This window comes from Anas platyrhynchos, chromosome 13 (genome assembly GCF_047663525.1).
Source record: "Anas platyrhynchos isolate ZD024472 breed Pekin duck chromosome 13, IASCAAS_PekinDuck_T2T, whole genome shotgun sequence".
Lineage (NCBI taxonomy): Eukaryota > Metazoa > Chordata > Aves > Anseriformes > Anatidae > Anas > Anas platyrhynchos.
In genome coordinates, this window is record NC_092599.1 from 17,846,432 (window position 1) to 17,861,578 (window position 15,147).

The 15,147-nt window shown below is 34.8% G+C and overlaps 1 protein-coding gene across 3 annotated transcripts in view; it reads left to right on the forward strand.

Moving 5' to 3' along the window:
* The window catches only part of PPARG (peroxisome proliferator activated receptor gamma), a 61,677-nt gene that overhangs the window by 25,637 nt on the left and 20,893 nt on the right, over positions 1–15,147 (forward strand). For 2 of the 3 annotated variants that reach the window (XM_027467224.3, XM_027467226.3), the window contains exons 2-4: positions 8,852–9,079; positions 10,859–11,028; positions 12,787–12,925. In XM_027467224.3, coding sequence (XP_027323025.1) covers positions 8,860–9,079; positions 10,859–11,028; positions 12,787–12,925 — 529 coding nt within the window. In that variant the 5' untranslated portion in view covers positions 8,852–8,859. 3 annotated transcript variants of the gene reach the window in all.

A 15,147-nucleotide genomic window follows, 5' to 3' on the forward strand; every position in this document is an offset into this window, starting at 1 on the left:
ATCTGCGTAGCCTGTGGCATTTTTTGAGATTGTTTCTCATTTGCATTTGTATTTACAATAGTTTATGTTGCTTTGAGAATATAAAAGCAGCTATTTTGAGCAAGAACCCAGGCCATTTGTGATTTTATGTAAATGCTATAAGCACAGAATAGAAAATATATTTAAATTAAACTTGTCTATTATTCCCTTAATGCGTTTTTCTTTTTTCTTTTCTTTTCTTTTCTTTTCTTTTCTTTTCTTTTCTTTTCTTTTCTTTTCTTTTCTTTTCTTTTCTTTTCTTTTCTTTTCTTTTCTTTTCTTTTCTTTTCTTTTCTTTTCTTTTCTTTTCTTTTCTTTTCTTTTCTTTTCTTTTCTTTTCTTTTCTTTTCTTTTCTTTTCTTTTCTTTTCTTTTCTTTTCTTTTCTTTTCTTTTCTTTTCTTTTCTTTTCTTTTCTTTTCTTTTCTTTTCTTTTCTTTTCTTTTCTTTTCTTTTCTTTTCTTTTCTTTTCTTTTCTTTTCTTTTCTTTTCTTTTCTTTTCTTTTCTTTTCTTTTCTTTTCTTTTCTTTTCTTTTCTTTTCTTTTCTTTTCTTTTCTTTTCTTTTCTTTTCTTTTCTTTTCTTTTCTTTTCTTTTATTGTTGGTTGTTGATTTTTTTCTGTTCCTGTTAGCTACTCCCTGCTGAAATTGTAATAGATTTTATGGGCTGTGCTTTTAAGTGATCAGAGTTTGTAGTTATAATTTGGCTACAGAAATAAAATGCATTTCCTACTGATTTATCGGTTCAGACTTTTTTTACGTGTTGAGACTTCTTACGTGTTCAGACTTTCACCATTTCTTGAGTCTCTTCTGATGCTGTACTGTGCAGTCTTGGTGAGAGGTGGATGCATGGACCCCCTCACCACTAACTTTCATCTGTCTTTTTGGAGGATCTCAGTGTCGGTGTTCTCTGCAGCCCTTGGACCATGCAGCATTTGGATTTCTGAGCCAGTTTGTTAAGTCATCCACATCCACGGTTTGCACTGGGGTGATGTGACAGAAACCTCTATCTGGTGGCAGTGTTTCAAGGCATTTCTGGGAGTATCTGTGTTTTTGTCACACCTTTAACATTCCCCTCAGCCCCAGCTCTTTGCTATCAGAGTTTTGGTCCTGTGCTTGTTCTGCAGGTTAGTACAGCAGACTGCAAAAGGAGACTTTCATAAGCTCATATCCTCCTGTTTAGTGATTAACCCTTGAAGTGTTCCTTTTGGCTGAGGTGATACATCCCTCCTCCTCAGCACAAGGGTGCAACAAAACCATTTTGTCTAGAACCTCTGGGCTTGCATTTACACAGAATATTTCTCCCGTTCTTTCAAAAGTATGCTGTTTCTGCTGCATCCTTGTTGTATTGTCAATTATCTTTTCTAACAGGCGTGCATTTTTGAGCCATGTTTAGATGGCTTGAGGGCTGCATTTGAGGAAGAGAGAAGAAAATGTCTTGTGCTTGGAGTCAGGGCTGAATTAAAAGTAGTGCACCACATCATCTAAGAGCTTATTGCTTCACTAAGGCGCTTGTTATCATGGAGCTGTTTTTGACTCAACTTTTGCTAGAGGACACTAGATATTTTCTTTGTTCTTACAGATAAATTAAGAAGTGGGGATGAAGTATGCTTTTATTTTTGTTGTTGTAACTTCTAGCTTTAGTTTAGCTTTCTCTAATTGCAACAGATTCATATAAGCCTTGTTCTTTTGTTCTGCAGTGATCTTAGTTTCCATTCCTGTAAATAGTTTTGCTAAGTTCATGCTTAAAAGAAAAATTGGAGGTCAAGTGAGACAGCAGTACGAGCAGAAGTGGTGTCCAAGGTGCATGCAGAAGTGTTTTCATTACTGCTACAATACACAGTCCTATGGCAGGAATGCCAAGGATAATACTGAGTTTTCAAAGAAAACTGATTGAATTTACAATACAGGAATTTAACAACAATTATTCTGTCAGTTACTGAAGTAAGCCTGGCTCTATTTTCCTCGATCATAGCCATTTCTAACTTGCCATGTGCTTGGGAAAAGACTGCTTTGAACAACTATTTTAAGTTCTATAAATGTATTGCAGTTCAGTGCACACTTAGCATAAATGAATCAGTTTCTGCCCTGAACTTTACCAATGTCCATGGATAAAAAGAAAAAATCCTATTTCTCTCCACTTCTTGGTAATGAGAACATAACATTACAAAACCCTATAGTGGAATTTTTAAAACAAGTCTTTATGGCTTTTTGCTGTTAGTTTTTCTTGCCACAGTTTGAAGCCAATGAGTTTGGCAAAAAATCCTTTGTGATTTTGTCAAACATTGAGTTGGGGGTATCAGCCAACAAGGCTCTTTATGTACTTTTTTGCTTGTTTATTTATTTAAGAGCATCACCGATTGTGTCAGCGGAGTTCTTGGAAAGAGCTTTTTTAGTTATGTTGTGCTCCCTCTGCTGACTCCGCAGCAACAGAGCACGAAGGAGTACGGGTCCTACATGGTGGAGCGGTGCATTCGATGGGAGGACCTGCAGACCACAGGGGAGTAGCTGTTTTAATGTATTAAACAGAATATGTCCAAGAGCTTTGAGTCGTTGTTTACAATACAGAAAAAATGTACATACTTTGGTTTAGCCAAAATAATTTGGATATATTTAGTGCCTTTATTTTGTGCAAATTTTGCCTATTAAGTAAAGTCTATTATACTTACAGGTACTTTGCATGAAAAATATCTTCTTTACTCATGAAAACAATGTATCTCTCAAAGGCTCAGATTAATCTTAAAACCTGATTGCACTCAGGCATAATTAGGAATATTAAAAATGTGTAGAGCAATGCCATCCCTGCTGAAAGAGGTTGCAGTTTGATTCTTACACAGAATAAGAAGAAAAGCCAGTATCTTTCTTTCACTGGACAAGTGGAGAACTGAGGCAAAGAGCATAAATAGGAGCATGTTTTGTTTGTTTGTTTGTTTGTTTGTTTGTTTGTTTTTGTTTTTCTTCCAGGACAAAGTAGCTGTAGTAAGACAACACAACTTTCCCTAAATAAGCAGAACAATGAATAAACCAAACAGCTACCTTACTAGAATTGGTCACCGTTTACACCTTCCAGAGACATGAGTTAATTACTGTTTGAACACGGTGTGTCACAAAATCAGACCATATGCTTCACATTCAGGACCTGAAAACAGCACCGATGAAAATGTTGGCTTAAGATACTTATGCATTGCCAAATACAATTTCTGTGTCAGAGGCAATGAAAAAAATGAGTTATTGAAAGGGGGGTGCAATTACCTTATTGCAAGACTGTCCTTTCTCCTCTTAGAGACGTTTGTAGCATTTCCCTTATAAAAGATTAATGAAGCTCTTTAACTCTTTGGATGCAGTACCATCATTTAGGGTAGATGCGTTTTGGCAAGGCACACAAGTGAAATGTTTCATTGTTAGATAGATAAATAAATTAAATATTTACGGGGGTATGAAGCTTACTCTTCACTATCTCTACTTTTTTCTTAATATCTACGAATGGTTATGTGATCTTAGCCAACTTATATGTGACGTTTTTCAGAGATGATCTGAGGCTGTTTTAATTAAATTAATTAGCAAAATTCCCATTAAGTTTTGCAACACTTGTAGATGAGTTTACTTGACAAACTGTATGACACATTTATATGTGAGATGAAATTCAAACTATTCCATGAAATATGTTTTAATTTTTAAAAACTACAATAATTTACATTACATTTATATATGTTCATATTTACACCTGCCCATATGCTATATCACTGCCTTGATTTACTTCTCAAAGCTGAGATGCTTTAGTTTTGTGTGTGTGTGTTTTTTCTGATTTTCTGTTAACTTGCATTAGGCTAGAATGTTCAAGCTGCTTCACTAAGTACCTCCAGGGTCATATTTTGGTAGTTTTGTCTGGAAAGAGCGTGCCTAGAATGCAGTGCAACAGGCCTTTCAGGTTAACTGAGCACAGGTAGTGTTTATGGCAAAGAGTAGCCTGTGATCCAGGATGTTTTTCATACCATGTTAATCTCTTATATGTTATGTTTTCCTAATACAAAAAATGTACTGAGAAGCTCCCTTACGAATTGGAAATCAATTCAACGTTCAATTTCTACTGAATGATCTGATAGTTCTTGCAGTCAGCACCAGTGTAAGCTGTCACTGTGGCTGACAGTTACAAATATCGGATGAGTTCGTGTGCTGTGCCGCCTTTTACTTCCTTGTAGACAATAGTTGGAAACTGGTTAAATGCATGTGAAGGGACTTATAGCAACTAGTATCATCTCTCCATATGTAATGTTCTCTCAGCAGCATTCTCTCTGGTGTTTTTCATGATGAAATGCTGAAGCGTGTCCATTTGGTTTTGTGTGAACGACATCTCTGCCACTCTTGCAGTCTTTTGTTGGTCGAGAATGATTTTTACGTATGAAAATCTTTTTAGCCTACTTAAATTATGTTGTTGGTTTTTTTGTTGTTTTGTTTTGTTTTCTGGATCTCACATGAGCATCTTTGAGTTTTATGAAGGAATCCTGGAGTGGCCAGTTGATTAGACTTGTGTTTTGGATGTTTGGTTTTTTTTTGTTTTTTTTTTGAAAAAGCCATGAGAAGACTACAATTAAACACTATTTTTGCAGAGGGAAGTGCTGGTATTCACCTTTTCATGAGGAGGAAAATAGACAAAGATACAGCAGAAATCAAGTAAAGTTATATACAGTGCTTTCAGTAATGTACAAATAATATTAGCACGTTTTTCTTTCTTCTAGTATTTATAATACAAATTTGACTAAATAGTAAAATTAATTCTGTTTCCACTGTAATAGCAAATTGTATTCAATTTAAGAGGATAACCATGATTCAGCTGAGATCAGTCATATGTGAAATGTGAACAACTCTGAAATGTTTCTGAATAATAATGATTTGGGATCATCAATGCCTAGCTATTTTGTTGTATAAAGAAATGCTCTAACATACATATTCTGATCCAGAAGTAGGCAAATAGAGATTTACAACATAACTGAAGTTAACTATTTTCAATGGCAGAAAAGCAGTTAATACACATGCAAACTTCTTTGTGTTGACTAAATCCTACCTGTTTAAGGCATTTTATTATGCTAGACCCTTATATATTTTAAAAGAAGACATCAGAGACAGATGCACACATAATTGTGGATATGTTTGTATGTTCGTATTTACAGTACAGTTGTTAGGTACCTGAGTGGACATTGTAAACAAAATTATAGCATAGATAACATAAGAGTTTTTGAAAACTTAAAGTATACGTTTTTTGTAGTGGAATTATTTAACAAAGCCTTTTTAGTTGCCTGAAGAACTGATATTACTGGTCAGGGGATGTTAACCCGGGTAAGGGGTGCAGTGTATTGGCTTTTTTTCAAGGTATTGTAAGTGTCTGCTGATTGAGGATTTTATTACCTTAAAATGCAAATATGAGTAACATAAAATGAGATTACCACATGGCCTGTAGCAGCTGTTAGGTCCCCCCACAGTTCTTTTCCATGCCTCTGAGTATATAGAATCACAGAATCGTAGAATATTTTTAATATTGGGTGTTCTTTACTTCAGTATAATATTGTCATTTTTATTTCCTCTATTCCTAGCATACAATACAATGTGTGTGATGAGAACAGATGCACGGTTAAAAAACAATAATAATCAGTTAGGAAAAACAAGAATGCATGAAACAGTCCCTTGAATTAAGTGACTGTTAGAATAACATTTTTTTTTAATGTGCTGCTTCTAAAACTTCTTCATAAAAATCCAAAACATCACAGTTCAAGGCTAGAAATACTTTTACAGTGAAAGTCCTCTGGCTTTATTGTTAGACTATGCTGAAACAAGCTAGCTGTACCAACTGTGTAACCAGAAGATTGCTGCTGAAGAGTTACTGTACCTTTGTAGCTTTTGCAGCAAGCCAGACCCCTGCACTTACATGCTTATCTGAGTCCTTCTAAGCTATAGGATATCTGTGCATAGTGAATTTCATACACACTGTGTGTTATAATGATTCAGAATTTTCTTATAATTAATCATAAGTTAAACGTAGTCAAATTCTCCAACACATCACAATCATTCACTGTGTTATAAAGTGAAATACAGGCAAGCACCAACTTGCTCTATAGCTTACAGTGGTTTGCAATTATTTTTTTTTAATTGGTAATCCAGAGTGCTAGGCCCTCTAGATTGTTTGAGAATTTTTAGAGAGTTTCAATGGATGATTCAGGAAAGCCAATTAATTTTAACATCTGCTTTGTGTATAATACAAAAATTGAGATTAGTGGCAAGCGATTGAGTTTATCTCTATTCCACGAGCAGCTGAAGCTTGCATTTGCCTTAAGCCTCAAGCCTCTTCAGCCCTTCTCTGTGGGGAAGGGAAGTGCAGGGAAGAGGTCTGTGCAAGGGCCACACTAAGTATGAGCATCCCCCTGCCTTCTAATGACATGTTTGCCTGCAGTTGTTTCTTGGCCATACGATAACACCATGGGGGCACCTGCCCATGTTGAGTCCTATGGACTCCGCGGGATGAACTGTGGCTACACCCAGGACCATGCCTGTAGGCAGCCTTCTTCACCCTTGAGGTAGCCCTCCAGGTGCAATGTGAACATACCTCTCTATGTCAATTGCTTAAAGAGATTTAAGCCACTATTTAATCTGTAGAAGTCTGTAGGTTTTTTGTTTGGTTGGTTGGTTGGTTGGTTGTTTTATTAGGGTTGGTCTGGTTAATTACATGAAGGGACTCCTAAGAAGGAGTTTAGTCTATCTTATTGCTTTATTCTGAAATCTGTTTAAGGATGGTTACCAGTATTAATGGCCAGGGACTTACATCTCGTGCTTACAGAAAAGTTGACTATTTGGAAGATACTATATCTTCCAAACATGTATAACACCAAGATACTCTGGCAACCTCTACTGAGTTATTACAGGATAATTTCCACTTATGGCAGTTAGAAATTCTGTCAGTTGTTAGTAGGCAGGTCTTGTTTCATTAAAAATAACATATGGGTCTGTATATCCTATCCAATGGCTGAAACCTTTGGACAGGTAGACAGTTGGCTGAGTGTGAGGCGAACCTAGCCAAAAGTTTACCCTTAAACACCATTTGCTCTACAGAACTCTATGTTAGTAGGGACGTAGTAATAGGCATGGCAGTATGAATGAGCTATAGGGTCCCGTTTTGCTCTACTAGAGGTAACACGTATGTTATGGAGTGTGTAATACAGGAGCAACACTTCCGTTCACACTGCAGTCAGAATTTCTTATCTGAAACTTAAGAACAAGAAACATCTTACAGCAGCTGATATCAGTGTTCAAAGTTGTTCTGCAAGCCCTAAAAGGAGAAAAAATGGTAGTGGCTTTTCTGGGGAAAGAACTATGTCCATGTCCAGAAATTGCTACCTTAGAACAGTAGATAGGGGAGGACAGTCACTGTGGAACTTATTTATAGCCCTCTAGAAATAAGGGATCATCTCAAAGTAACAGAGCAGGTTTGCTCCATTATATTCATTTTGCAACAACAGATTTGGCAGTGTGACAGAGTAGTTTTGAGTAATACAAAGTAGATCAAATCAAAGTTTCTGTTATCTAGAGGTTAACAGCCACTTAATTGATGGGTCTGAAGTCCAAATTAAACAGCCAAAGTGACCAAGTTATTTCAGTTCCATATTGTCTGTTCTATTTTTAGATTAAAACGTCCTTTTTATAAGTCGAGGAAAATTAAAGACGAATGCTAGTTATGAAACATTCACTGGAATACAAAGTTTTTCATAGTTGAAATATGTCTAAATCAAGGATTCCAATTCAGCCAACTGTCAGAAGAGGACTCAGATAAGGATTTTATATCTCAATCTAAATTTACTCAATTTGCTGAAGATTTTCATAGATTGAAGCTTTTTATTGGTTTACTGCTTTCAAGAACTCCATAAATACCTATGGGATTTAGAACGTTCTAAAATAATTTTCCTTGAGCCTTAGGTTTAAGATTCTGGGATAAAACATACTTGCCCAGCTAAAGATTTCAGGTATTCCTGATTTTTTTATTTTTTTAGTAAATGCACTGTTATTTAATGCTAACTACTTTTCTTTTTCTTAGTATGAAAAGCCTTAAGATTTTCACACGTTTAGGAAGAATGATGATGAGAATTTGCAAAAGCAAAAAATCAATTGTCTAAAATTTCTAACTGTTCATTTTTGTGTTATAGAGAGATGAAATTAAAGTCAAAGTAATCCATACATGTAAAAATGGTGAAAATTGTTTCCAGTTGTATTTTCATTTTACACAATTATTTTTTTAATAACTTGCATGCCTACTAAAGTACATAAGTGTACAAAATTATGCTATTAAAATGGAATTGAATTTCATCTGGCCATCTAGAATTGTTTAGATTATTTTTTCTATGTATATTTTTGTCATTTTTTTGTGAATCTAACTACCATTGTTACCCACAAGTTGTCTCTGCTGCCTTTTGAAGGGCAGATTAGATCACTCTAGTATAGTAGCATACCTATGACAAGCCATTCTGTTCTAAGGGTAGCCTAAGCTTTGGATCCCAACAAATCTCATTTTTTCTTATGACATATGACATTAGAGCCTTTCTAAGAAGAATCTCAAAGGTGGGTTAACTGCCCAGTGTTATCTGTGCAGTATTTCTAAACAGACTAATGCACTATGCGATGACAAACTCAAGTAAAAAGATGGATGGGACTAAACTTTTCCCTAAAACCTGCACATGATTGTGAGTTTGCACCTCAACACTTCGGACATGAGACAATGGGGCCTCTGCTAGGACCCAAACTCATTACAGAAATAGCTATCTTCTTTTAAAATGTTTGTTTCTTTTCTTGCTTTCAGGCATTACAATGGTTGACACAGAAATGCCGTTTTGGCCCATTAATTTTGGAATTAGCCCAGTGGATCTGTCTGCGATGGATGATCATACACATTCCTTTGACATAAAACCATTTACCACTGTTGATTTTTCAAGCATTTCTTCACCACACTATGAAGATATTCCTCTTGCAAGAACTGATCAGACAAGCATTGATTATAAATATGATATCAAGCTCCAGGATTGCCAAAGTATGCTTTTTATTTTCCATTATTTCTTCATGTTCACATTTGCTTTATGCTCTTGAAAATATGCTACCAACAGTAGAAATTAGATGAATTAATATGCCCAGATGCAGATACCCTGTGTCAACAAAAAGATGTCCAAAAGCTATTCTGACAGGGCTGGTAGGAAAGATGGAATACACGTAGCACACCTTCACCCTTTCAGAGCAGCAGTTAGAGACTACGCAAGCTATCATATACTATCTAAAATGACCATAAACACTTTTTATTAATCACATGAATCCCACATCCCACTCTTTTTTATGAAACCTTCAGTTTCCTATTCATATCTCTTGTGTGTAAAATGTCTATATTAAAATCAATGCAAAATAAATATCTTGGATATCTTTTTTTTAAAAAACAAAACCAAAAACAAACACCATACACAGCATATTAATTAATAATACATGCAGCTTTTGAATTCTGAACAAGGTAAGAAACTGATGGAATAGAAATATTGGCTATATTTATCAGTGTTCCTAATGCAGACATAACCTTGAAGCTTTGTGAGCTAGTATTATTTATACGCTATGAAAAAGCCCCTCTTTCCCCAGTTATATAAAAAATACACTTCCTTAAGAAAGGAAGTGGCCTATTCTTAAATAAGTTACTACTGCATTCCTACTGATAGTAAGATCTCAGGTTGTTGTGCCTGGAACTTTTTTAAAGATCCACTGACATCACTTTTGTTTGTAGAGAGCTATACAATAATTATTTCAGGGAATTCTTGATAGGAAAATTGTGGTATTTAGTTTTGGTGGTAGTAGAGAGACAGGTGCTATATACCTCTGAGTTATTTATGAAGTGAATTAAAAGACATTTTTACAGCTAGTAATTTATTTTTCTTTTGTTTGATTAGAAATTTCCATAACATTTTAACAACAAACTAGAGAGTCCAGTAGAGTTTAGGTACACCGAATCATCTTGATATTTACTCAGATAATTTTGTGCTTTCTTTTCTTCCCAGTTTCTACAGGAAAGAAAACTTTCTAGTTTAAGTTGTGGAGCCAGCTAGAAAACAAAGCATTCACCTTTTATAATACTTATGTATGTTATATAATTCCTGAGCTGTGATCTGATGTAATATTATAGTGTCAAATGTCACAGCTTTCTTCTGTGACGGATCATGACAGATTTAAAAATATCATGTTTGTTTGTTTGAACTTGTTTAATATTACAAAGTGCTGTCTCAATAATTAGAAATTTTCAGAAGAGAAAATTAATCTCTAGACTGCATCCAAAGTGGAACAGTGTTCCCAGGAGAGTGATTAATTTCTTTAAATATCCAAATTTTTAAATGTGGGCCTGTTAGATACTTAGACTACTTTTATGAGATTAGAGACTCCAGTTCTTCTCTCTGCAGTTGTACTGAACACCTTAAAGTAATACAATGTAATTAGATACTGGGAAAAGGCATAAGACCTTTTGAGAATAAGGTTTTCATATATATGTATTTTGAATCTCCATCTTCAAATCACTCAACACTACAGTTCTGAAAACTGGATCTGTAACACGGTTTCTCCATCAGAATCTGCCTCTTCAACGTTTTTCAGCCCATGTACTACCAGTGAAATATCTGCTTACGGTTTAGTTTCCTTTGTTTACTACTTGTCATTTTGTATTATGAAGCACACCTATGAATCTGACTATAATTACTGTGATTGCTTATGATTATTTCTTGCTGCTTCTTCTACTATCTATTTAATTATACTTTGAGTCTATCATTTAAATCTCCTTTATATGCAGGTGCAATCAAAATGGAGCCTCCTTCCCCACCCTATTTTTCAGAAAAAGTTCAGTTGTACAATAAACCTCATGAGGAGTCTTCCAACTCCCTTATGGCTATTGAATGTCGTGTGTGTGGGGACAAGGCCTCTGGATTTCATTATGGTGTGCATGCATGTGAAGGTTGTAAGGTAGGTAGTTACAAATGTGTTTTCTCTGAAGTAAGATTTGATACAATTTTCATCTAAATAATCATTTGGTAAAATTAGAGGGGTATGTTTTTTAAAAAAGAGTTTTAAAACTTTTTAAAATTAAATTGTTCTGTATACAATGTAAATACTTTATAATTTAATAAGTGAGAGACTAAAATATTGTATTTTTTATTAATTATATTACTGATGTATTTGATTTTTATTGTGCATTTCTTCTACTTTTGTCAATTATGCAATTATATTTCATTCTTGCTGTCTTGGAGATCACTTGTAGAATTTGAATTCATAAAATGCAGCAAAAGTAGACTCATGCTGAATTCCAAAGCTCAATACTCCAAGCAATTTAAAATTCAGATTCTGTTGTTAACAGAATCTGACTGATTAGAGTTTTTTTACTCAATTTATAAATTTCTAGGTGATTACAGAAATGTCTAATGATATTAAAGAAATTGGCTTTCTGCTTTAAAACACCATTGACTACTTTTGATGTCACTGATACTTAGTGTCTTTAACAAATAAAGGAAAGTGAATGGTATAAGAATTGACTATCCTCAAGAATGAGAAAAGAAACACTGGAGATAGGAGTTATTAACAATTCATTGAGTTTAAATTCACATCATCCTTATTTTCAATCTCTTGAGGAAAATAAGTGATAGTAAAGATCCAATGCAGACCTTAACTAAAAATTATAGCACTGAATGAGGAACATACTTAAAGCAGTAAGTATGTTGTTGATTACTTACATTGCACTGAACTATATAAATAAGAGTCAATATTGTTAGTATTATTCTATGAGGATAAAGTTACAAGGAACTAATTATGATAAATTCAGATAAACTTTATTAGCTACTTATCATGGATCTCGGAAAGCACCTGTAGACTGTCAAAAGACAGAACTCTGAATTTACATAATGGTTTCTGTCTTCATAAGACTTGAGTAATAATTACCATGAGTTTGGCACCAAGTTTTTGGATTTTTCATGAGCCAATGTACTTTGCAAACTTGTAAAATCCAAAAAGTAGGAACAAACTAGAAAATAAAAGAACCTAGAAGATAGAACACTGAAATTTATATTGGAAAATTAATTTAGCATTGTGCAAACAAAAAGAAATAGAATAAATAAAGGAAAACAAATTCTCTGTAAGCACTCGAGCTCAAAAAGGAAAACAAATAATTAAAATAGAATAAAGAAATATGTGGGAAAGACGATCTAAATAAGTAGCAAACCCATAACCTTTTTATATACTTGAGATCAAACTGCTCTTTGCAGAATTTTTGGTTTGTGGTCATTTATAACACTTTTCCTACATTGTGAACTACATTATTTTCCTACATAGTGAGCTTTAATTTTTTAAAATGTTATGTTCACTTTATATCCAATTGTTTCATGAGCAACTGAACAAATCAGTCCTTGCTTCTGTTGGCATGGTATTCTTCATGCTCAGTACTTCTGTAGTGCTCTCAACTTATGTTCCTAGGATCCTTTCAAACCAGTATATCCCTATTAGTTTCCATAGCTTTTTGAGACACTTTTCTATCAAACTGATTTGAAAATAGCCAATAAATTCAGATTAGGAGCATGCTGCTACGCAGATAGTGTGATCGTGGCATTGCCTATTTAAAACAAATTTAGGCTCAGTGTTTATATAGAAACATGTTCGTATGCTTACAGAAGTAAGACAGTGACACTGGCAATGTTTCTTCTCTTCTTTTACATGTTTTTATGTTTGCTACAGGGCTTTTTTCGAAGAACCATCAGATTAAAGCTAATTTATGACAGGTGTGATCTTAATTGTCGCATCCATAAAAAAAGCAGAAATAAATGTCAGTACTGCAGATTTCAGAAATGCCTTGCTGTTGGAATGTCACACAATGGTGAGTATACATGGCATATTTTAAAACAATAATGTTTCTTCTCAAAAATCATATGAAGCATATATATGATTACTTAATGTGATGCTGTAACTTCTACAGTCTTCTGTTTCTCTACACCAGGCAGTTTAGAAATATGTATCAGAGAGATTGCCTCTTTGTTTAGCAGGCTATGTATATAATTGGAGATTGCTGAATATAAAATTCAGATAGGTAGAGATCTGCATTTAGCAATACAATACATAATATAATGAACAAGATGGTTTTACTCTCCATTATTCTTGCTCATTACATTGTCAGTTGTTCTTCATGAACATATTCCTAGTGTAATTGTTATTTTTCAGGTCGTGGTCTTATTTTCTGGTAAGGCTCTGTTCCATACTGTAGCTTAGTATCATTTTCCTGTAAGTCAAAAACTTAACTTAGTTTAAAGAATGAAGTGGAGAATTTACCAAAAGTTTGTGAATAACAGCAACTTGATTTTGATGCAGAGAATGCTTTTCCAGGGCAGTTAACATCACTAAGTTAACACTTCCTCATACTAAAGCACAACATATTTGAATGAATGGGCCATACGCTGTACTGGTTTAAAAAAAAACTGTCCTCCTCCTCCCGTAGGATACCCACATCTGGGCATAGATTCCAATGTGTGGTAAGTAGGAGTGTAGTGTTTCTCAGCATGCTCATTCAGCTGTTGGCCTTTCATCATATTAGTGTGTATAGCTGTGATTCCTGTGTACTATGCACTGTCTGACCTCTCCACCATCCAGAGGTGAATATGCCCTCCCATCTGTTACCTGTGTAAGCAGCATTTCCATTTACTGTATGTTGTAGTCTTAGCTTGCAAAACTGTATGCAATTGTGTATGGTTCTGTGATTGCCTTCTTTACAGTAGGTAAGCAGATAGCATTAAGCATATCACAATACTGCTCTCTTGCATAGGATATAGAAGAAATGAATTTTAAAATTAACATATCAACTCATGTGGAAATACTTATTTGTGAATGTTTGGACAGAAAGACATAATGAAGATTCTTTGCTGCCTCGCTTTGGCAAAGTTGAGTAGAAACAGGAATTAAATGTCATAACATAGAGACTTATGTAATTCTAAGGGTAAAGAATTGCAAGCATGACTGGGAAAATAATTTCTCTGTGGCTTTTTTAGAACTTTCATTATTTTCAGTATGAAAAAATAAGTGTGTTGTCCCCAAGAGGGAAGCTGAACTGTGGTTTGTGAAGTTATTACTTCAGTGAATGTAAAATGGTATGGGAAATGTTTTGCTAATAGAAAATACGGTTTTCAAGTTCCTGGGATGTAACAGTAACTCTTAAAAATAAAACTAATTTTGAAATGCTACTGTGGGTATTTTTATAGTAGTTCAGGGGAGTTTATTATTATTATTCAAGGTGCATGCCAAATTCTTTCATAAACTAGCAGCATGGCTTCCACAATGTGAACCATGTCCAGTGCTATCAAGAAGGGGAAGGCCAAGATCGTTCTCTCTGGCTTTACAATGTAAAAGTCCCAGGAAATATTTTTAAAATGGGTGCTTCACCTGCTATTTCTTCCTGGTCAGCCACAGCAAGGAAGAACCTGTGGCACCAGCAGGGACCGTGGTTATGAGGGGCAGGAGTGAGGTATGGTTTTGCCATTTCCCCCAGGGCTTGAAAGAATGCTTTAATTGACTTTTGCCACCAGTTCACTTAGCAGGGAGTTAGTAGTGCTTATACTCAAGTATTGGCTTCTACATTTGCATTTTTTGCTTGCTCCAGATTGTATGAAACCATACCTGCCCCCTCCATCATTTATAAACAAATTTCTAAAAAAGAACTAAATTTTGCCTGTGAAGACACGAGTCTCTATAAAGAAGCATGCAGAAATGCAACACTGGAAGTTGTCAGTGGCACTGAGACAGATTCTACTGTTACATCCACAGATTAAAGTTTGTCCACTTGGATAGTGAAACCATCTGAACTTTACATTCTTGGAATCAGAATGTGGACTATTTGTGCCGGAGGGCTCCAATCTATGACTCTCTTTGCATAGAGATATTATTGCAAAATGAATAGTTAGGGCACTTAAAAATTAAAAAAAAAAAAAAAAAAAGGCGGGGGGAGAATGCAAGGAGACACTTAGCAGCTAACAGTCACATTTTTTCATGTATAAATGCTACATACCACTTGGCTGAAGGTTAAGAAAGACAGTAGTGTTCTCATGCTTTGGA